At 38.4% G+C, this 25,133-nt stretch overlaps 2 protein-coding genes across 2 annotated transcripts; both read left to right on the top strand.

Moving 5' to 3' along the window:
• Window positions 1-9,848: 9,848 nt before the first annotated feature.
• LOC134210274 (uncharacterized) lies at window positions 9,849-12,413 on the top strand. Its single transcript, XM_062686320.1, has one exon. It carries the CDS (start codon window positions 9,849-9,851, stop codon window positions 12,411-12,413), a length of 2,565 nt encoding a protein of 854 aa, XP_062542304.1.
• Window positions 12,414-12,655: 242 nt separating this feature from the next.
• Window positions 12,656-13,822, top strand: LOC134210273 (uncharacterized). The gene has a single exon (XM_062686319.1). The coding sequence runs from the start codon at window positions 12,656-12,658 to the stop codon at window positions 13,820-13,822; it is 1,167 nt and encodes a 388-aa protein (XP_062542303.1).
• The last annotated feature ends 11,311 nt before the right edge of the window (window positions 13,823-25,133 follow it).

The following is a 25,133-nucleotide window of genomic DNA, read 5'->3' as shown; positions in this document are numbered from 1 at the left end:
ATATGTGTTTTACTTAGTTTTTCAACAAATTGTCACCTATATGGATTAGCAATATACGTTATTCATAATGTATTTGTTACGTCTTTGGCGTTCGGCTTCGGCTACTCTTGTACAATCTCAACGTAAGGTTAAATGATAATGGGGTTATGAATATGTTTTTTTACTACTAGTTTTTCAACAAATTATCACCTATATGGATTCGCATTAGCGTTTTTCACAGTGCCTTCTGTGTTTCGTCTTTGACGTTCGTTCATAGTTACGGCCTCAGTGTTTTTGCGACACCTCTTTTTAGTCCCTAGTTTTATGCGTGTGAGCCTACATCAGAGCATAAAATATTCACCTTCACGAAGCAATTTCGGGCCGAATATTGACAAACGTCGCATGGCCATAGTATGACTTACTCAGTTTTCTTCTTCACAAATTGTTTCATTTGATTGGCACTGAGAATGGTCACTGCGTTTAAAGACAACATAATTGGCCTTGATTATATAGACTTTTGGCACTAAAATTGTCCCTCAGTTTACGGTGGGGTCATATCTATGTGAGTAATTGTTGAAATCATCATTTAAATGTTCGGTTTTACAATATTTTTTTAGTTTACGAAATCCGGAAATTGTCAATTTTCAGCCGAATATGAATATCCATTAAGTAAGGGTGACAAAGAAGGCCGATGGGCTTCACCTAAAACATTCGATTATTTAAAGCTCTGGCCTTCCTCTTCTTTTCCCTTTTTCACTTCCTTTTCCGTCAGGTAAATGATGAGACAGGCCAGTGGAGGCGATGGCACAAATCTCCCAAATTGAGGGGAACGCACCTCCTGAGCCGACGTTCTGATACCTGATACTGCAAATAATTATTTGTTATTGTCTGCGATAAATCGTAAATGAGAGAAGGGGATCATATGTCCTCAGTCTACCTATAGCAGTGGACTAAATAAAAAAATTAATTGCAATATTCATCAATTCTAATTGTTAAGAGATTAGCCTCGGGTTAAAAATATCTTCAACACAGAAAAAACATCTAGTTTTCATTTCGAGAAATACACCCCGGAAATAATTATAAAGCCAACCCACTTGTTTGAAGCTTTATATAAAATAGATGGTTTTACACTTATTTCCATCTGAAGCAGCGTAGCCAATCAACATATTATATACATATTAGAGAGTATTGTTTAACGGTTATGCAGACTGATGACCAGCTAAAACACTATATTATTTCTGATCCAACGTTTCGGTCCTTTATTGGTTCTTTTCAATGGATTTAAATGGATCAGCGATCAATAAAGGTACTGAAACATCGGATCGGATAATATAGTGTGTTAGCTAATCATCATATTGCATAGTAACAATACTCTGAGTCAATTTACAGTCGGCAACCACCTCCACTATACATATAACATCAAATATAATTGATTATAGTTCGACTGCGATATTTGTTTCTATCTTCTGGATTTTTCAGTCTGAAAATTATTCAAACGGGTTCACATTTGCATTGTCCGACGTTTCGGCCCGTTTATTGGGTCTTTTTCAAGGGAAAATTAAAACATAGTGAACAATTAGTAGCACGTAACATAAAAATTAACAATTTAACATACGCTGTCTGCCGTTTTTCGTACACTTAACATCTATGAACACATGTGCTAATTTAATTCACTCTGGCTGATTTAAAGTGAGAACCCGAGCTTGAGATCAAATCGATAACTTGTTTTGATGTTGAGGAATCGCTGATTTTTATTACTGAGGTTGATATTCTTTTGGTCGTTTTTACGATTAACAAATAATAACAAAACCAACAGCAGAAAAATCTGTTGACATCAAATTGAAAACTATTTCTCGATGAAAGCAAATTGAAAACATATTTTGATAACGAAATAAGTAATCAGCTTAATATCAGCAAAATTTCTAAATATTATTTCGAAATCAACAGCAAACTGAAATCAAAATAAGCAATCAATCACGGAAACCAATAGAGAGAGAGAGAAACGATATCAAAATGTGCGTTCTATTTGCCCTCAATATGGTCAGTCAGTGCTCCGGAATACAGTAGCGCCGCGGTGTCACAAAGGGTACACAATCTAGTGAAGAGATATTCCGAGGTGTATTCAAACGTATGATGCTATACGCAGCATAAAATGCCAAAATAATATTCTCGAAATAATCCTTTCTAGACCAACATTTGAAAAGGGCGTAACAGCCAAAATTTATTCCTTCGGATTCCTTATCTACATACATAGCTATATACATAGACAAAATACTGGAGAGATCAAATTTTGGCTGTTACGCCCTTTTCAAATGTTGGTCTAGCTTTGTGTCTATTTTGATATCTTAGCTATTTTTTTAAATGTTATTCAATATTCAGTAATTAAATATTGTAAACTTTGTATAATTTTTGCAATAACCAAACCCCAAGGCTATCGTTTTCAGCTGTTAGTTACCCTTTATAACGTAACATGGCGTGATTGTGCTGACCGTTGCCTAACAAACGAAGATTCACGAAGTGAGTTATATTGTTAATATACGTACTATATTGATTCATTTGATCCATGATTCATAAAAATTCAGGTAATTTTAAGCTGGGAGACAAAACATGTGCTTATTCTAATCGCCAGGAATAAAGATCTTGACCCCCAAACATAACTATTTTGTATGAAAATCCTTGCTAGCGTTATGATTATTTGCAGAGGTGTTATGCTATCTCCAAAAGCTCAAACAAGCAATTATGATAAAATCATATAGTGATCAATAACATCCCATGTTACTATCACATATCGTTTGCATTAGAGTAGTATGAGTGAATATGTCAATAACTTAATCGCCAAGATGACGAATCGAGGTGACATAGCAGCTGAACCATTGGCACCGAATCCAGTGACCATTAACACATGCTTGTATTCAACCATTTGTAACCAATCAGATTTGATACTCCCTCCATATCTAATATTCGCAATAGCAGTATACCAGATCCACGCAATCATCCCCTTCGCTTATAGCATGTATCCGGATCATAGAGAAAATTGATTGGATCAATATTACGCTAGGTTGAATAAGAATTATATGAACTTTGGTCTCATTTCGGACGACGACGGGGAGGTATGGATGTCTTTCTTTCCATTTTCCGTTTCCGCCGAATCGAATCAACAACGGTGAAATTCGATGATATTGAATTTCCTTCGCTCTCGTTTGTGGATGAAAACGTTGAATTAGCGACAAGCAGCATGGCCCGGTATTTGATTGATAAGTTGAAAGCTGTTTTTCTTGATGTCCAAATATATATACTGAGAATGGAAGTCACCGCTAATATGCTCCGGGAGATTATGATCTGCCAACTGCGAAAGATAAGCTTAGCTTCAGATGAATAATGTATTTGCTTTTCTCATCAGAATTCATATTGTCTTACGCAGCAGACGGTTATCCGACAAATACGGTGTCACGGCAAACGACAGAGAAGATGACCTCGCGATATTGATTTTCCATCAGATTAACGGTTGAGCATCCTGTGACATGACACCACTCGACTGTTTTCTTACTTTTTGCATATACAATTTTTGTTTTAAGTTGTGATTTCAAATAAGAAGATTACTTTGTCGTATGATGAAGAATAACAAATGCTTTTTTATTTGACGATGCACATCTGAAGCTTCATAAACCATTTTTACAGAAGCCTTTTTTTTCTAGTTCGGTGATCAGTAAATCGTTTGAAGTAAAATCTTGCAGTGACTAAAGTTTACAGTCACTGCAAACATTCAAACTGCTGTGCAACAAAAACGGCAAGCGCAGTATGACCTTTCAACTCTTTATGGAAAGACAAGTCGAGAAGTTGTGCCGAACATTTGCGAACATGTAATACATGGAGTGACGGCGTGATTCTACGGCGAAGTCCTTCTCTTTTCGTGCATGAATCAGCACTCTGCCATAACATGTCAGATTTTACGAGCTGTAGTTACACGAGGACTTTGTTGTGTACATCTATGCTTCAAGCCGGGATAAGGAGACTTACGTGAAATGCTTTACTACTTCATCGTCGAAAATGTTACTCTTTTGCTCAAATGTAATTGACATTGACTACCGTAAAAAAGTACTCGTGATTGATCATAACCCAAGGAACTGATTTATGAATATGTATGTTTTTATTTCTTAATAAGATGAAATTTAGTTTTACACTTTTGTGCCAAACTTTTAATTAAGATTAGAAATCATCTACAAAGTACGTAACGCATTTAAAGGGACGGATGGTTTACAGAAGCGACGGGGATTCTCGCATTTAGTTTAAATGAACTTGATAAACGGGACCTATCCATTTTGTAAATTGTCTTTCACATTTTCTACCATGTTACCTTTTCCAACGCACGAGTACCGCTGGGTGGATTATTCAGGATTTTTTCTTCCACGAGATCCACCGGATCAACACGTTTTGGTAGAAATATCCCCAGTTCCGGTCGATAATCGATTCGAGTCACACACCAATATCCCAAATGACCGGGCAAACGCAAATAACTTCTCGTCGTTTCATGACCCAATTTCTGCGAATTTGTCATAATTTTTTGTCACATTTGTGGCACAAAGCAACATGGACGCGCGTGGCTGACACGCAGCGTTATGTTCGCATCACTTATCACAACGGTTGCATCAACAACATCCACATGATTGTACTGCATCTGCCTATATATGTATAGAGCAACAGCACGCCTTGATGGAACCATCAAGCATTTAAATCGGCTAATCCTATAAGGATAGACGGTCGCATTCGTTCGACAACCGATAATTCTCACGCCATCAATAATATCGCAACGCTGCGTCACCAACATAGAATGCAAAGAGGACTGTGGAATGTACACGAATGGAGATACCTACTCGCCGACGTGATAGAGATTGGTTAGATGGTGACATGTGCGCACTCAACCTCACTCGTAGGGGGTGTGATTCAGAAAAAAGACATTTCGGGTTGAGTTGTTTATGTAAACATGATATCACGAAAATACTGGTGTTATCAAATATTGTAGGATAGATTCGGGTCCTTCTTTCTATTATAGTTTACAAGAAACAAGCTTTATTTCAATAAAATAGAATATTTAGAGATTTTTGTTCCACTATGACCAGTTATTAGATGAATTTTCTTCATCAAGAGCATCATTGCAGAGTCCTGCTGTTTAGACCTTTCACTAAGAGCTTATCATAGTACACCCCTAGTCAATAAGGCACCAATCTTTTCTTGAGAAAACAGAAAAGTAATACTGTTGATTGGTCATGCATCGGAGCTATAGCCACATCCTTGATTTGCTTCTAGATTATCCCCAGTAAATCATCAAACCCGGGGCTAAGCACTTTCTACAAAACCATTTCAAGCTAAAAACTTTATACAGTAACAAGAATTTTCGCGAATCGCTCCTCTTACTACCATTCAAAAGTTGATTTTTATCAGCAATCAGTTCAGTCTAGGCCAATGGGTACCGAGGTTTTCTTAAAATTGCTTCCGCTGCCTCAAACGGAAAGAATTCGAGTCTTTCAGCTATCTTCTGTGTAAAGTTAATTATTTTATACTTCTAAGACAAAGTTAACCATCTAATGTGTATGAATTCACGTAATTCCGTACCTTTACTGACTAGTCTATCTGAGATCACCATCTAATGCTAATTTTTTCACGTGAACTAAGCCAATTGAATATTTCTAAAACATCTTTTTTTCACTTTCAAAAGGAGTGAAATAACAAGGAGCGAAGTATCTTCGGTTACCCATTCTTTAGTAGCTTACAATGCGAAGGCCCAACTTTCCAACAGAATACGCAGATTGCCTTGCCTTAACACAAAAAGCGCTATGGTTGATATCAAAGGCGGCTTCATAATTAAAAGAAAAGGACGCACTCAAAGATAAATCTTTCATTGTTACACCGGGGCTTTTGAAATATCATGAAAGAAACGCTTCAGAAGGCAATGATTACATGTACTGAGGAGCAAAATAATAGCTTTTTAATGAATTGTTGTCATTTATGTTAGTTGAATGTTATAAATAAATATTGCATATTATTCGGCAACTCAGCCGTACGAAAAATCATTCTTTTGTTAAATTACTTGGCTTCGTTGAATAACTTGGCTGCGCTACACACTTTGAAAAATCACAACCTTCAACCTATGAGACCAATATTAATCTGTCACAAAATGAAAGCTAATGAATGCTACTTTCAAGAAAATACAAAACCTACCGGTTTATTTGGAAAAATTTTGAAACAATTGACATAATTTGTTTCTCAGCTATCCAAACACCGTGGTACAACCTATTAATTATGGAAGACTTCTCGTCCACATACATAGCTATATATGTATAGGGATGAAGAATCAGAAGGAATCAATTTTGGCTGTTACACCCTTTTCAAATGTTGGTCTAGACTTAACCTTCCGGGATTCAAATTGTTGTAAAAACTACAACACATTGAATAAAAATAAGACATCTGTTCAGTCTGTTGATCAATTTGCACCAAACTACCATGTATTCCTCAAAAAAGTTATTTATCAATTGAAAAGATAAAAAAAGTGAACGGGGAAAAGTTAATAATAATGAATTATTTATTTAATTTATTAACAATTCATCCTAAGGTAGGGCGATTTTTGACAATGACCTTGGAGTTAATTCGCACTTCTCACTCATGACTGTAGGTGGCCACCAGACAGCCTTCTGGAGAATCCGGAACATCGGTAAAAATGGTCATTTTGTGAAGTTCGTCCTAGAGCAGCACATTTTTTTTCTAAATCAATTCTGACAGTGATCTTGGAGATATCTCGCTTAACTTTTCAAAAGGACCTAAGTAACATTTTTTTCATGAATTAATTTGAATACTGCAATCAATAGCTTTCATGTTGTTCTGTTGATTGCAGTACTCAAATTAATTCATGAAAAAAATGTTACTTAGGTCCTTTTGAAAAGTTATGCGAGATATTTCAAAGTCTTACTCAGCTATTATCACAGGTTACAGTTACTTAACATATTGATCTCCAATCCTCGAACAATAGATCCCGAGATATCGAACCAAACTTGTAGGTTCATATACACTAGCGAATACCAAATCATTTTTATCCCTTGGCTCATAGTGTCGCATGGGATCATAGATGGTGTTGCGGTAAACCTGTAGATATGGCAACGCAGTGTCTGTCGCACAGTGAGTAGAGTGGATAATCTGCTGTATCTAGCAATACGGCGAAGTACGAATGGGAAGAAATATGATGGTAAGGTCATTAGGATCAAACTATCCAACGTGGAAATCATATTGTGTGAAACTTTAAACTCTTTTAAATATTGTAAAAATTCCTAAATAAAAGCTAGTTTGTAAAAAAAATAATTAAAACGTTCACTGTACAAGTAAGTCTACATAAATTAATCAAAAAGTCCTACTTAAAACTAACTTAAATCTAAATAAATTAGGTACGAGACTGTCAAGCAGGTTAGATTGAATTTGTAAAAATAGTGGATGTGCACGATTATTTTACAGTAAGTTCTGAGCAATTATTTCTTTTCCCTACACCAAGATATAGACTAGCTACTTAAACTAACTTAAACTTATATGAATTTAGAGTTTCTACTGTGCTGAACTGCAATTTATAGTATAATCGAAATATAAACGAAATACGCTCCATTTGTAAGAGGAAAGCGATTTCAAAACTAAATTGTAAGTAGTCGAGACTTTAGTTAAGAGTTCATCATGCTCATAGAATAAATTGAAATTACAGCTTTGATCAACTGTTAAAGAAGACGGTGATTACAAGGACTAGTTTCTCAAGCAATCCGAACATAAATCAAAGAATTTATGCCTCAAACGATGGACTCTGAGAAGAGAGATTGCCTTATGTGCAACGCTCCGAACAAGATCTGCGACATGGTGCAGTGCGATAAGTGTGAGCTTTGGGCCCACTATTCGTGTGCTGGAGTTACGGCGGAGGTAAAAGAGGAAGATTGGAGTTGTACGAAGTGCGCTAGTACGCTGTTAGTGCTAAAGCCAAGGAAAACCAGCAAAACCGTGACAAAGAAGTCAAACAAGACAAGACAAAGAAGAGTGATGGAGGATCCATCGCATCTGCTTCGGAGGGCGACGGAGTGTTGGAAGACTCCCTTAAAAAGCTGCAAAAAGAGCAGCGGGAAAAGGAAAAAGCGTTGGCTGAGGAAATGATCCTTCGGGAAAAACAATTAGAATTGGAAAAAGCCCTGCAAGAGAAACGGCGTCAGATGGAGAGAGATTTTCGCGAAAAGCAACTTCAACAAGCACGAGAGCTGAAAGAGCAGCAGTTGCGTGAAGAACGTGAGATGTTGGAGAAAGAGTTGGCTGAAGAAGCGGATTTCCAAGACCGACGCAAGAAGATGTATGAGGAGTTCCAAGAAGCAAAAAAAGCAGTTTCCGTTGCCGATCGTGAGAGCGTGGCCGGCGATACTAAGGAGGAAAAGGAAATGTCCTTTGAGAAAAAGGTGAACTTCTGGCTGAAGAAGCAAACGACTGAGAAGCTACCCACTACGACACTAGATGAACCGATAGCGGGTTCATCGAAGCAAGTTTTCTCAAGGAACGTCTCTCACCTTCAAGATGAAGTCGATTCGGCAAAATCTGAAGAATATACAAATGAAGAAAGCGGAGATGAAGATAACGATGAAGAAAGCGACGAAGACGAGCCAGACAATTTTCAGCTATCGCGGGAGGAACGAGAACTGCTTGCGCGTCTGCTAACTGGCGACAAAAAGAAGCATCAGCTGCCGTTGGGGAAACGCCAACCACCGGAGAAAAAAATGCCGGTGAAGAAGCAGCAATCTATGCCAAAAAAGATTCCGTTGAAAGTGTCGAAACAACTGCCGTTGGTGGAAAAGTATCTCCCGTGCGCCACTAAATTGTCGAAGGAACAGATCGCAGCTCGACAAGCTCTCTCGAAAAACTTACCCGTCTTTAAGGGTGAACCAGAAATGTGGCCTATCTTCATTAGTAGCTATGAGTATACCACGCAAGCATGCGGGTTCTCAAACTTGGATAATCTCAAGCGGCTACAAGACAGTCTGCAAGGTAGCGCACTTGAAGCGGTAAGGAGTCGTCTTGTGCTTCCGGAGTCCATTCCGGATGTTATCGATGATTTGCGGCGTCTCTTCGGGAAACCTGAGAAGCTACTTAAGACGTTGTTGACTAAGGTACGCAGCGCACAAGCTCCGAAAGCGGATCGCTTAGAGTCATTTCTTCAGTTTGGCATCACGGTTAAACAGCTTTGTGACCACCTCGAAGCTGCTCACTTGTCGGATCATCTCAACAATCCAATGCTGGTTAACGAGCTGGTGGATAAACTTCCACCAAACTACAAACTGGAATGGGTGCGCTATAGACGGGACAAAAGAGGAACGCCGCTACGAGTTTTTACTGACTTTACGAACAGCATTGTTTCTGATGTTTCGGAAGTTGCAGAGTTCACTGCCTTCGGTATGAACGAAATTTCATTCGTTGGTAAAGACAAGCCGAAGAAAAAGGAATTCATCCACGTGCATGGTGCTACATCGAGCAAAACGACTAATTCGAAAGAAATTAAGGAACTAAAGCCATGCTGGGTTTGCAAACGGACAGACCACAAGCTACGATTCTGTGATGACTTCAAGAAGCTTAGCATTATGGATCGGCTGAAGACGATTGAGCAACATAAACTTTGCTCATTGTGCTTGAATAATCACGGCAAAAGCCGATGCAATTTTAAAGTTCGCTGTAATGTCGCCGGTTGTCTCGGTCAACACCATCCACTACTGCATCGAGCCGAAAGAGCTGTGCAGTTATTAAATATTGAATGCCACACTCACGGACGATTAATTAATTAACCGATTACTCTACACTATCGAAACTACGCTATGGATGTTTTGGCCTTTTTGGATGAAGGGTCATCCTCTACACTCGTGGAGGAGTTTGTGGTTAACGAACTTAACGTGCAAGGAATTCGCGAACCGTTAGAAGTAACTTGGACAGGCAACGTCAAGCGCTTCGAAAATCAATCCCAAAGGGTGGATTTTAAAGTCTCGGTAAGAGGATCACGCGAGATACTATCGTTGAAGGACGCGCGCACGGTAGCAATGCTGAAGCTGCCAAAACAAGCCATGCATTACGAGGAAATCGCAGATCGATACTCTCATTTAAGAGATCTACCGATAATTAATTATGCCGCAGAGGAACCTCGTATCATAATAGGGTTGGACAATCTAGATTTATTTGCTCCTATAGAATCTCGAATAGGTGAGCCTGACCAACCGATTGCCGTTAGATCAAAACTTGGGTGGACTATCTACGGCCCAGGAAATACTACTCTGGGTGTAGCGGAAAGCTATGTTAACGTGCATTCTGTTGAACCGACGAGTAACGAAGAACTATTTGAAATGTTGCGAACGCAATATTTACTCGAGGACACCGGTACTGCTTGCATGACAGCACCAGAATCTGCTGAAAACCAACGAGCGCGTGAAATTCTTCAAGCAACAACAATACGAATAGGCGATAAATTCGAGACGGGTTTGCTCTGGCGTGAAGACGAAAGACAGTTTCCAGACAGTTATCCTATGGCTATTCGACGAATGAAGGCGCTGGAGAGAAAACTTGAAAATAATCCTGAACTCAAACAAAACGTCCATCAACAAATAGTTGAGTACTTAGCTAAGGACTACGCGCATAAAGCTACAGAGGAGGAATTGGCTAACACCAAGAAAAACGAAATTTGGTACCTTCCGTTGAATGTAGTGCTAAATCCTAGGAAACCAAACAAAGTCCGTCTGGTGTGGGATGCAGCTGCCACGGTAAATGGAGTTTCCCTAAACACTGAATTACTAAAGGGACCGGATATGCTGAAGTCCCTGCCATCGGTGCTCAATCAGTTTCGACAATATCGAATTGCATTTGGCGGAGACATCCAAGAAATGTACCATCAGTTGCGCATACGAGAGGCAGATAAGCAAGCTCTGCGGTTCCTGTTCCGGTTTAATCCTGCGGATGCTCCGAGTATATACGTCATGGACGTGGCTACGTTCGGGGCTAGCTGCTCCCCCTGTTCAGCGCAATTTATAAAAAACTTGAACGCAGCTGATTTTTCTAAGGAGTTTCCTAGTGCTTCGTCTGCAGTTGTGAACAAACATTATGTGGATGATTATTATGACAGTGTCGACTCAGTCGACGAAGCAATAACGCTGGCAAACCAGGTGAAGCTTATACACTCTCGTGGAGGATTCCACATCAGGAACTGGGTTTCCAACTCCCCACAGTTCCTTGACGCAATGGGTGAAGAAAAGCTGAATCCTGCTGTTCACTTCAATATAGACAAGAATACGCATACCGAGCGTGTTCTGGGTATTGTGTGGGACCCGAAAGAGGACGTTTTCCTGTTTTCCACCGCCGGACGAGAGGGATACCAAGCAGTTCTACATGGAATGGAAATACCTACAAAAAGGATCGTATTAAGTTGTGTTATGGCGATGTTCGATCCGCAAGGCTTGCTTTCTCCGTTTACTGTGTTTGGGCGCATGTTGATCCAAGATTTATGGAGAACCGGATGTGATTGGGATGAAGAAATTGATGATGTGTCATTCCAGAAATGGATTCGCTGGACGAAGGTACTGCCAATGATAGAAACGATCAGAATTCCTCGGAGTTATTTCGGAAATGCTACTATGGATCAAGTTGAGAACTTGCAGCTGCACATTGTGTCCGACGCTAGCAAAGGCGCATATGGTTGCACGGCATATTTTCGCGCTGTAGTGGACGGATGCGTTAAGTGTGTACTAGTATCGAGTCGAGTGAAAGTAGCACCGTTGAAGCCGATGTCAGTCCCACGACTTGAGTTGCAAGCGGCAGTTCTTGGAGCCAGGGTGGCTTCAGTAGTGAAAGATAGTCATTCGTTGGTGATCAATCAGCAGTTTTTCTGGACAGACTCTACGACTGTGCTCTCGTGGATAAGGTCGGATCAACGCAAGTATAAAGAGTTTGTTGGTCTTCGTATCGGCGAAATTCTTACGCGAACAAATCTGTCCGAGTGGCGTTGGGTCCCGACCAGAATGAACGTTGCAGATCAGCTGACTAAGTGGACAAAAGATCCGGAAATAAATTCAACTAGCAGCTGGTTCACCGGGCCGGGATTCCTGCAATTACCAGAAGAAGATTGGCCGAAACAGAAGTTACCACAACCAGGTACAGACGCGGAGCTGAAAGCGCACCTATTTGTTCACGATGTGCACCTACCAACACCTGTAATAGCAATAAACAGGATTTCGAAATGGACTATTCTGGTGCGAACAATGGCCTGTGTGTTTCGCTTTGTTTCAAATTGCAGAAAAAAGATACGTGGCGCACCATTAGATACGCTGAGATCTACGGAAATTCAGGCGCAAAGGATTATTCCAACCAATCATCCTAAAACGCGAATGCCATTGAAGTAAGAAGAGTACGAGCAGGCGGAAATCTGTTTGATGCGAATGGCACAAGCGGACGCATTTAGCAACGAGTTGAAAATTCTAATGAAAAATTCTAAGAGAATGGTTAGAAGTTGAAAAATCAAGTTATTTGTACAAATTAACTCCACTTATAGATGAAGCAGGACTGTTACGCATGGAAGGTCGAGCGGGACCTGCCGAATTCCTACCATTTGACTTGCGGTTTCCAATAATACTACCTAAAGACCATGCCGTTACAACACTATCACGAGCGGTATGGACATGGGTACAGAGAAACGGTGAAGAACGAGTTGCGGCAACGTTTCATGATTGCTCAGGTAGGCAGCGTCGTATCCAAAGTGGCAAGAGAATGTGTGCAGTGTAAAATAGCAAAGAGTCGTCCGCGGTCTCCTCGAATGGCTGCATTACCGGTGCAAAGATTAACTCCTTATCTTCGGCCATTCTGCTTCGTGGGCATCGATTATTTCGGACCGTTGGCGGTAACATCTGGGCGGCGAAGTGAAAAGAGGTGGATTGTGTTATTCACTTGTCTGGTAGTCGGGGCAGTACACCTTGAAGTAGCGCACTCATTGACAACGCAGTCGTGTATGATGGCAATAACTCGCTTCATCTGTCGTCGTGGCCCGCCGTTAGAAGTATTCTCAGATAATGGTACAAATTTTAAGGGGGCGAGTAGGGAGCTGGTCAACGAAGTACGCAACATCAACGAGAATTGCGCAGGAGAATTAACATCAGCCCGGTTGAAATGGAATTTCAACCCTCCCGCGTCTCCCCATATGGGGGGAGTCTGGGAGAGACTAGTTCGTTCAACGAAAGATGTTCTGAAGACCATAGATGATGGGAAGAGACTGACAGATGAAATTCTGACGACTGCAATTGCCGAAGCTGGGGATATCATCAACAGCCCACCACTGACCTACGTCACAAATGAATCAGATCATTCGGAGGCTATCAGCTCAAATCATTTTCTTCGTGGAGTTACACCGAATGAACCAAGGTTCAAAACCTTTCCTACCAACACAGCGGCAGCTTTGCGGGATTCCTATCAGCGATCGCAGCAGATAGTAGATGAGATGTGGAAAAGATGGATCAAAGAGTATGTTCCATCAATCAATCAGCGTACTAAGTGGTTTGGTGAAGCGACAAATTTGAAAAGAGGCGATTTGGTGTATATTGTAGAAGGAGACAAGCGGAAGAGTTGGGTACGCGGAATAGTAGAGGAACCAATAGTTTCTGGAGATGGCAGAGTACGTCAAGCCTGGGTACGTACCAACAGTGGTATTCTGAAGCGGGCGACAGCGAAACTTGCGGTGTTCGAAATCAATGAAAGTGACGCTGGACCGGAAGCATCGGACCAGGTTCACGGGGCGGGGCATGTTGCGGTAAACCTGTAGATATGGCAACGCAGTGTCTGTCGCACAGTGAGTAGAGTGGACAATCTGCTGTATCTAGCAATACGGCGAAGTACTAATGGGAAGAAATATGATGGTAAGGTCATTAGGATCAAAACAAAACAGATGATTATCTATCCAACGTGGAAATCATATTGTGTGAAACTTTAAACTCTTTTAAATATTGTAAAAATTCCTAAATAAAAGCTAGTTTGTTAAAAAAATTGTTACGAACGCGATTATTATTTTACATTGATTCATAGATTTATTATCAAGCATGATTCATTGGGTCGCTTCACTGACTGGTCTCTGCCTGTTTTTACGATATGCATATGACGCATTCTTCTATACGACATGCAGGGCTCATTATGATTGTTCTACCTCGAGACAATCTGCTTAAGAAAATAAGTTAGAAGCATGGAGAAATGCTGAAATAAACATTTGCGGCGCCAACAAGATAATGGCAATGAGAGACTTGCCTGGAGTTTTATGATAGCCAGGTACACATCGCATCGTAGTGTTAAGGTATTATGTTTGTATATACTATTATATATAGCTTAGAAGGTAGCAAAATAAATTAGTTCTTAGCTAGCATTCACGCCAGCCGGGTTGTTCATTATTCCGAAAGCCCTGCGGTAATTGCCGATCTCGGTTCGCAGTTTTTATTTACATTTTGGTGGCTCCAGAGAGGAACGAACTAACTTTTCTTCGCGAGTGAGTTGAGTGAGGTGTTGTCGGCGCCAGAAGATCGGCAAGTGAAGTTTAGAAGAACTCCGGCAGTAATTCTGCCGTAAAAAATAGTGTGTGGTGAGCAGAAAAAGTAGTGAGTGTTTCCGGAAAAGTCGTAAGTCGCTGAGTCGCAGACAAAGTGAGTATTTCCGGAAAAGTCGTAAGTCGCTGAGCCGCAGACAAGTAAAAAAAAAAAAAAAGGTCGTAAGTCGCTGAGCCGCAGACAAAGGGAGTGTGTTCCAAAAAAGTCTTAAAAACATCGAAAGTGAGTGTTGCGTTGACAACAGCTAAGACTAGAACATTTTAAGTGAGTGAGAAGTCTGAGCCGTCGAAGGTCCGCCGAACTATCTATACAGTGACTATAAGTGGGACCCGCTATAAAAGTGAAAATGGCGAACGCGAACATTTCGATCAAGTTCGTCGAGAACGATTTAAATTAAACGTTATTAAACGAATTAAAACGTTCACTGTACAAGTAAGTCTACATAAATTAATCAAAAAGTCCTACTTAAAACTAACTTAAATCTAAATAAATTAGGTACGAGACTGTCAAGCAGGTTAGATTGAATTTGTAAAAATAGTGGATGTGCACGATTATTTTACAGTAAGTTCTGAGCAATTATTTCTTTTCCCTACACCAAGATATAGACTAGCTACTTAAACTAACTTAAACTTATATGAATTTAGAGTTTCTACTGTGCTGAACTGGAATTTATAGCATAATCAACGAAATACGGCCCATTAGTGAGAGGAAAGCGATTTCTAAACTAAATTGTAAGTAGTCAAGACTTTAGTTAAGAGTTCATCATGCTCATAGAATAAATTGAAATTACAGCTTTGATCAACTGTTAAGGAAGACGGTGATTACAAGGACTAGTTTCTCAAGCAATCCGAACAGATGGATTTAGAATTTATTTCACTACGCCAGAACTTTTAGATATGATATAATCACCGACAAACCGACGGGCCTCTCTGATTTCAAAATTGGCAAAAAAAAATTATAATAGATTTACTCCGAGTGTAGTAACTCGTTCTTTCATTACTGACATTAACGTTCTTTTGATAGAAAAAAGTCAAGAAAAAGAAAAAGCAAAATGCGCGCAATCCACCAGCTGGTCGACGTAAACATTATACACACGTTTAAAACAATCTACACAGCGATGAAGATAAAAATAACCAAGTAATAGAAAATCTTTTTCGATGCTTAAATCGACATTTAAGTTTTTACGATCATTACACACATTTTTGAAAATCGAATTTTTTCATTTGTCTAATGAATCCTATCATAAAACTCTTAATATTCATAATATCGAATATTGATTATTATGTGGAAGCTGATGAAATAAATTAAAGAGTGCATGACCAAATTTGCCCGCGCACATTTGTGAGAGCTGTTGTGTAAACCATCGCACAGATGGAGCTAGGTAATGAAAGGAGAGTAATTGCCAAGAAATTTGAAGAACTGTATATGGGAAGGCACGTCGGTTTGTCGGTGATATAATGATATAAACACCACGCCGTTTATTAAGAAAATTGACTATTTCCACCGGTGTTCCGTTGGTTCTGGATCTTCTGGAGGACCATCAAAAGATTCACTGGACTTAAAAAACTTGGCGTGGTTTTTGAAAACGTCGTATGTCCAAAAGTAAGGCTCTCTTTGGTTACTTTTTCTTTCGATTATCACAAAGTCATACTAACAACATTTAGGGTAGGGACCCAATAGTAAGGGTATGCGATAACACACTTTTTCCTAACGAAACGAAACGAAACGAAATTTAAAATGTCTATGTTGATTCGAAACGAAACGAAACGAAATATAGATTTACTTTCGAGTCTTCGAAACGATACGAAATCAGAGTCCATTTAATTCGAAATTTTTCGAAACGAAACGAAATTTTTTTTTTTTCCGCGGTATTTTTATTGAATTGGTTTTATATTATGTACGGATTTTCGATTTTACTTTTCTAAGTCAAATAAGGGTGTTACAAATATTTAATTAACTTTTTGTCCTACTGGTCTCCGAAAGATCAAGGGGGGGGATATAAACGGGAAAAAAACGGGATATAAACGGGAAAATAAATATTAAAATGAAAAAAATCAAAAAACTCCTCGGATTTGTTAAAGAATGTTTTGAAAATCCTCAAAATTATCCGATTTTTTTTTATTGCCCCCTCAAAATATTATTTTTTGGCAAAAAAAATCCGAGGGAGGGGGGGAGACAAAATAGATTTTAAATATTTGTATCGGCCTAACTGTTTTGCGATAAATAGAGTTATAATAAGAGAAGAAGTAGTCTGTGATAAATCACCTCGTTCCCGTTTATATACAATTGGCAATAAGGCAATACCCCAGCATTTGTGCCGCTTTCAAAGCAATACATGGAGCGTGTTCTCCCGAATCTGATCAATCAGTTCAGTTTTATATTAGTAAGTATATGAATATATAGAAATTGTTGATTTTTCTTTTCAAATTTCGTTAAAAACCTAATTTCACCTGAATTTTCTTTAATTTTTTTTGAATTTTTTCATAGGGTTAACTCAAAGTTTCATTGACGCTAAAGGTTGTAATCGAGTAAAAACCAACCGTGTAAAAAAAGAACTGGGTATAATATACTCTGGATAAAAAAAAGTTATTCACTTGCTTCGGAGTTTCCAATTCATGTCCAATAATGATGCCGGTCATGTGCTTACAGTCAATTTATTCCTTAGGGCCTTCTTAACTCTTAAGCGGTCTCCACGTGGTGCGATAGAGAAGGATTGAGTGTAAATCCTTCCAAAACCACTATTGTGCCCGTCACGCGTAGGAGGAAATTCTCACTGAACAACATGATATTGAAAGGTACACGATTGGAACTTTCGAATACAGCCGAAAATGATCCATTGGATATATTCAGCTATAGTAAAACCAAGAATTACGTATGGTTCGTTGGTCTGGTGACCAAAGACGAAAGAGAAAAATGCTCAGATGAAACTCGAAAAACTTCAACGATTAGCGACTATCTCAATTACAGATGCAATGAGCAGTACACCATCTGCATCAAATTGTACAATAAGAAGCTGAAAAGATTGCCTTGAGGATCAGAAGATCCGAAAACCTCTTAGGAGGTGACCTTAAGGGTCATCTTAGCATTCTAAAAAACTTCAGTATAAACTCCCTAGTAATAAACAATGAAGACTGGATAGAGAAAAAGTACAATTTCAATAGACTGTTCAAAGTAATTGATCCTGGGCGCAATACATGGTTGAAAGAAGGACCAACACTTCGTTCAGGATCAATTACGTTTTATACTGACGGTTCAAAATTGAACAACCAAGTGGGATCAGGAGTTACTGGCCCTGGGATAGATACATCGATTCCACGTATTCCACGCGGAAGTTCACGAAGTGTTCTGTAATATGTTTGCGTAGGAACTACAGACACTCAAATATATGCATAATGTCCGACAGCCAAGCAGCTTTGAATGCTCTAAAGTCGGCAACATGCACTTCAAAACAAGTTTGGGAATGCATTCAGTCCCTTCAAAATTGTCTTATCGGAACCAAGTCAATCTATATTGGGTTCCAGGACACTGTGGAATAGATGGTAACGAAAAAGCCGATATGCTGGCGAGACTCGGATCATCAAGTCGGTTTACAGGACAGGAACCTTTTTGCAGCTCACCAACTTCTTCTCTTCGTATGAAGGTATGGGAATCTATGAAAATAGAAACCAATTTTAGGAACGCAACTAATGCCAGGCAATCGAAACGCTTTATCACTCCAAATGTTTTCATGACTCGCAACATCTTAGAATTATCTAAAAGAGACCTAAGCACTTATATGGGTTTCATTACAGGTCATTGTCCGAGTCGATATCATTTGAAGTTTATAGGAAAACTTAATAAAGTATGGTTCTAGTTTAAATTTGTTTCGAAATTCCGCGGAATTCCGTTAAATTTCGTGAAAAGCTGGTTTTTTCTTGCGAAATTTTTGTAATTTTACGAAACGAAACGAAATGAAGAAATCAGATTTCGCCATGCTCAAATTCCGCGAAATTCCGCGGAATTTCGTTTCGAACCACCTGAAACGAAATTTTTCGAAATACCGCATATGCTTACCCAATAGTGGAGGATTTAAGCACGTCACTACACTTATTTCTCGATTATATCTAATCTATAGTTCATTTTGTTTACCTGGAGGGTGCGAAAGCTCATTAAATCTATTTCATTCAAGAATGTTGAAATTTTATCAGGATCCGTCTTTGTTGCCTGAAATTAATCCTCCAATTATTGGTGCAGTGTTCCAATAGTTGCTTGCGGTATTTTGTTATTCTTGTTCCTATAGTTGCGAATGTCATAGGTTTTATACGGGATTCGCAACTATGGGAACACTACCGCAACTATTGGTGCAAAGGCGAGAAAAAAAAAGATGTTTTCAAGATACTCAACCTATTTAAAAGGAATTCTAAAACTTTTTTGTCTCTATCGTGTTATGACAAGTCAACTAATTGACCGGTAAGGTGGGTTGCTGCGTTTAATTAGTAGAATTTCTGAAAACCGCACTACCGCAACTATAGGAACACCCACGACTATCGGAACTTTCACCCTACATCGCCACAAATCTGAAGAAAATAGCTTTGTCTAGTGCGCTGAGGGGAAAGTATTGTAACAAATCCAAAACTAGCCTAGATGTAAACAAAACAGAGTGTTATGAAAGAGAGTCTATCATTTGGACATACGGCGTTTTCAAAAATCATGCTATAAATATGATGAGAGTATATATCACCTTTATTATTTTCTCGAAAAAATCACGTTAAAATGATATCAACGTATTGGCTTCAATATAACGGATTTTATGAAAGCTGAAGCGAGTAACAGAAGGTTAAGCACCGTGCCAAAAAATATTTAAAGAAATGAGAAATTTCCAATCGTATGTTCTATTTACCCAATTGTAGGTTTAATTCAATCAATTTTAACATCAGGTAAGAAATTCAACTTTACTCAAATTTCTTGTACTCAACCGTCGCCGTTGGATGTTTTTTGTTTTCCGAAAGACTGAATCAAAGACGTTCAATCGCAACGGCTTTTTCGATGCCTATCTCTAACTTTTCTTATATGTTTTGTGAAATTGGAAATTTTATTAAAAATATACAATATCCCTAATTAATTCGCAACAAATTGCATTCGACGGTGAATCATGTCCCATTGTTTCCCATTGACCCATTGACCAGATCGGATTATTGACTTCAAAAAATGTATCACTGGTAGGTGGATTAATCAGGGTTTTTACGATAGAAGTTCTCTTTAGCCTTTATTTCGTGCTAAAACCTGTCCACGTTAAATTTCGGACACCCATCTTCTAACGCGATTTTTAAACATTTTTACAAACTACGGAGACAATCCATTTACATGACAGTTGAATCTCTATGGTTTATTTGCTGCATTCAGCATGTTTAGCTCACGTCCAAATTGATGAAATGGCGATAAATCGATTGAGCATTATCGAACTGTCCGAAATATAACGTGGACAGGCTTTAATAGATTGGAAATCGGTGCGATAGTTCAAAAGTTATTACATTAAGAAAATGCTCCCGAACATTCAGATTTTTCTAGATAATAATGAATTACTTTATGACGAATTTTAGGAATATACTTGTTTAATAATGCGGAAAATTTTACATGCAATTGCTGATTGAGTATGGATCTGTAATTTATTTTTTTGTATTTTCGAATATTTGTTACTTGTTTTCAGCAGCGCGTTAATGTGAATATCCTTAAGCCTATTATGTCCCATGTATCATCGAGTTTAGGCTCATGTAAATTATTCAGGTAGACATTCAGTGGATCTCTGCATTCTGTTAAGTTTGCATGAACACTCTCCCCTATTTCGCACTTGTTGGATGCAACGAAGCTTGTCTCAGTAACATGCTGGAAGCAAAATGTCACGGAAGCAATAAAAGATGACAGGAAATTTCATTAGCAGTAGCTCGATGAGAACGATAATTGACTTGCGCTGTATGCTGTTATAGCTGCGTGCATAGCTTTTTCCATGGCTGGCGATCACTGGTTAATGTGCATTTGTGGAAGTAAATAATAAACATTTTCTAGTGCCTCTCGGAACAGTCCTGCTTTATGGAACCAGTTCCTCAGTTTGCCGAGCTGAGTAGATTAATCACGCAGTTTGGCCACTGTACCACGATAAATATAAGGGATCACTGAAAATGCATTTTCCCTTGGGGAACGCATGGAACATGTTCCACTTAGGTTGCTACATCGATCGCATACGTGACCAGATTCAGTCACAGTCAAATTGATGTGACATTTTTTCATTTTTCCAATAAAATTCCTTCAAATATGCCTTCAAGAGTTCCTTCGGAAATTCTTTTAGGATTTCCTTCAAAAGCTACTTTCGAAATTCCTTTGAAAATTTTACATAAATTTTCATCAGGAATTCCTCTGGATTTTTTTAAATAATTTCTTTGGAAATTCCTTCAAAAATTGTTACAGAACTTGTCACTTATGACTAGTGAATTTCCAAAGGAATTATAAAAAAACCCAACTTAATTCACCGAGCGGTGATACTGCCTTTCTCGCATTTAGCCTAGACACCAACCTTATATGACGCTTATATAATTCGATTCCATTTTCTTAATAACTTTTAAACGCAATGGTCGATCGTTATCAAATTCAATAGTGATCAACAAGGCTTTGTCCCCTATCGAATGCAACTTATTGCGAGAAAATCGGTTGAGAATTACTGTATGAAAAAGTGGCTAATGTTTTTCGGTTTTCGTGTGCACACACACACACACATACACACGGACAGACAGACATTTGTTCAGTTCGACGAGCTGAGTCGATTGGTATATAACATCATGGGTCTCCGAGACTTCTATAAAAAGTTCGATTTTGGAGTGAAATGATAGCCTTTCAGTACAACTTTGTTGTACGAGAAAGGCAGAAGGCCTTTTTGGATAACCCCAAACATCTTCCATACAAATATTCTACTATATGTACCACAACGGGCACATAACAAATTCAAAACAGACCTGTAGACTATTGGTAACGCGTGTAGATCTGAATGCATTAATGTCAGGAATTTCTTGGATAACCGTGAACAGCTTCCATACGCATATTCTATTATATGCACCAAAACAGGCACATAACATATTTGAAACTTGGTCAATGATAGAACTGAAGGCCTTCAATTCTGGGAATTTTTTGGATAACCAAGAACATCGTCAATACACATATTCAATTATATGTACCACAATGGACATAAAACATATTCAGAACAGCTCAATATTGTATGAATTTATGTCAATTTGATTTACCGCGGTGCATATATGCCACATAAAAAACTAATTCGGTGTACTTGTTGAAATCGCACACCAATACCAATAGATTTATTTGACAACAATCCTTCGAATGTTGAAATGGACGAATGAGAACTCTAATGGACGTAAACAGATTTTCAAAAGACAAACTTATAAAAATTTAAGGGTATTTTTGATTGCCGATTCTCAATAAACCATGATTTGTTCATTGCGCTAATAGTATGCAACACAAATTAGTTAGATTCAGTAGTTGGGCTAGCGTTTAAATAAGATTTGAAAACCAAGCACTACCTTCTACGACGGGATGTTCTACGCTATGTTCTACGACGGGCTATGTTCTTGAAAAATAATCTTGTTCAGACTTAATCAAAAATTTCAGATTTTTGGTCACAATCGGTCTCTAGATATTACGACCTGTAAAAATTTCAAACTGCATAGTAAACAATATATTTTGTATCTGATTCTGTTATAAATTTCTAACAAAATTTGTTATGTTTGTGATAAAATTGTATCAGAATTTGAAAAAAAAAATGTTTCAAGTAGTGTAATCTTTTATAAAAAAAAATTGAAATTTTAGCAACAACATATTTATAATAAAATTTTAGTTTAACATAATCACATATGTTGATATAATTTTGATATGACCTTCTAGTCGGGATACTTTGCGCCTATCCATCTTAATTGCGTTTTAATCAAGCCAATATTTCCTATGCTGATTCAGCGTCAATTCTGCAGCATTCAAATTGGGGTTAAATGGTTAGAAGGTAACATCCCTCTGCTTGTTCCTGCGTCCACAAACGTTCTCGTCCTTGACACAATCATTCTGCCACTAGCAACTCAGCGACGTCAACAGCATTTTCCACACAGTTGTAACAAACCAAAAGCACCGACAGGGAAACGGTATTCCAATTAGGGTATCGTTAAGCAAAATTCCTGTCTTGTTAGGCGAAATGTGCCGCAGTCATTGTCGTCGACGATGACGTTGTCTGGCGTTCGCTCCTGACACTGCATTCATTGTTGCAGCGTATGATGCGAAAAGTTGCATCCACCCACAGCTGGCTGCCTGCCGGAAAATGGTTTCATACAGCAGGAAAGTTGAGTAACTTCTGCCCATGTGGTCTTTCACTCAAGAAAAGGAGGGAGGGTTTAATGGGCGGCACATGGCGCAAAGCAATATCATTGTACCGGTGTAGCATGTTCGGATGCTGCAATACGTATAACGACATTCCGGACAACAAAACTAGCATAAGTGAACAGATGGGGGAATTTGGGATAAAATGCTGGAAAGAAATCCGAGGGTTTAATACGAACTGTCCACATGAGTATTGCACTCTTCACAATTCAATCGCAAATAATTACAACTACAACGATTGAGGTTTGCTTATTAATAGCCAATAGCTATTAACCAATAGCCAGCAGAATTTATATGAATATGGTGAACAAGTCTGAGTTGAAATATGGTTCAATTAGGTCAAAAGGTTGACAACCTCCAACCCCATTTATTTTTGTCTTTTCAGCTAGGAGTTTTTGATTCTGGAGTTTTCTATATTTCTATATGGTATTTAAATGGATATGCTGGCTTAATAAAACAAATTTAAATAAAGCAGCGAGACGGCAATATCTCAGTTATGCAATGCCAATAAATAAAAAAATATACTTAATGGACTGATCTGATCACCGTGGACAGAATTGTAAATGTTTACAACATACATTTCGTTTTAAAACAAACAAATTCACTATGAATCAGCCGTAATCGTAAAGTATTTCTCACTCTGTACCGCATTTTTTTTTCATTTTCGCTAAAACATTTCCTTTAAAAAAACAAAAATGAACTATATGTTTCATATTACATTTCAAATTACTAGTTTAACCAATTTAAATTGTTTTACTAAACGTGATACAGATAACAGTTTTTACAAAAAATATATCCAAATATTTTATTCTGCAGCATGCAAATCAACCCATGTGATCCAAAATTTAACTGGATCTGTTTTCAGAAGTCAAAACCAGAACCTAGTGTAGCATGATTGCGAAGCGACAGGATATGCTTCAGGTTTGTAAGTGTATACGCCCGTATTTACAATTTACGGAGCCTAGACGAACGGGGAACGGCTGAACGACAAAGAAGAACTTCCACAATGCACACGACGAATAGCAAACCGGGGGCATGAAAAGTATGGTTTTCCACATTATAATCTACGTTCTGTCCTCTTATCATTGTACCCATTGCTTGGTGTGTCGGATGGGGCTACCACCACTAGTGATGGTGGTCTTACGCTCCGTGCAATTCTAAACGGGAATGTCCGGCGTACACACACTGATTGTCGGTGTGAGCTTCAGTTTAACAACGTCTTTGGCAGCAAGATAACCGGACGTGATCTACTTTTTGTGCCATAATTGCTATAAATGCTCAATTTTATTTTTTACAGTGTTTATTTCTTGGTTTTTATTTTTCACCTATGATTGATATCTGATAGGGACACGACAGGTATTTCCGTCCATCGTCATAGGGGCTAAAATCAATGAAAGCAACGTCATTTTGCTAGAACTCCACTATAGCAGAACGTTTCGCCTAAGCTTACGATTGGGTACGGATGAATTTGGCAAAAAATCTTCTATTTTATTGATATTTGAGACTATGACGATAAGACGAAAATGCCTGCCTTAACCCTATACATTTTCAAGATTCAAAAACGCCAGAGCAAAATGTTGAATGAAAATAAAAAATAATGTTTAATTACAGTATGGCCCATAAAAAAAGGCGTGAATATTTTTTAATTTATGTGTGTGTGTACATTAAAGGGTTATTTCTGCTAAGAAAATTATTTTGAGCTTTTTAGTGCAATGTCTTCACTTGTCATAAGACGAGTTTGTACAATTGTTTGTACTCGACTCTAGTCGAGTCAAGTACGAGACACTGAAGACGACCTTACTGTTGAGGTCGAAATACATATCTGTCAAGGTACAATTAAGGGATGGAATTAAATGGGATTGTACAAACTCGTCTTATGACAAATTATTTCTACTATTCATATATATGTGTGTAAGCAAACGAATCATGAAAGAAACATTTGTATCTAGTGAATGTATTAATTTAAAAAAAATTACTATGTAACATAGTCTCTCAACTATGTAACTACGTAACTATAATTTTGATGTTTTCGCCTTTTTTATTTTTTAAACATATTAACTCCTAATGTGTCGCTCAAAATAGGCGGTTCATTATAGGATTTCACATTTTTTTTACTTATTGCCATTATGTTAAACTTAC

This window comes from Armigeres subalbatus, chromosome 2, assembly GCF_024139115.2.
Source record: "Armigeres subalbatus isolate Guangzhou_Male chromosome 2, GZ_Asu_2, whole genome shotgun sequence".
NCBI classification, from domain to species: Eukaryota; Metazoa; Arthropoda; class Insecta; order Diptera; family Culicidae; genus Armigeres; species Armigeres subalbatus.
The sequence above is the reverse complement of the archived record's forward strand: the minus strand, read 5'-3'. Positions and strand labels throughout refer to the sequence as shown.

Excerpts from the sequence above, each read along its gene's own strand:
- LOC134210274 (XM_062686320.1), top strand. The coding sequence starts at position 9,849 with ATGGATGTTTTGGCCTTTTTGGATGAAGGGTCATCCTCTACACTCGTG.
- LOC134210273 (XM_062686319.1), top strand. The coding sequence starts at position 12,656 with ATGCCGTTACAACACTATCACGAGCGGTATGGACATGGGTACAGAGAA.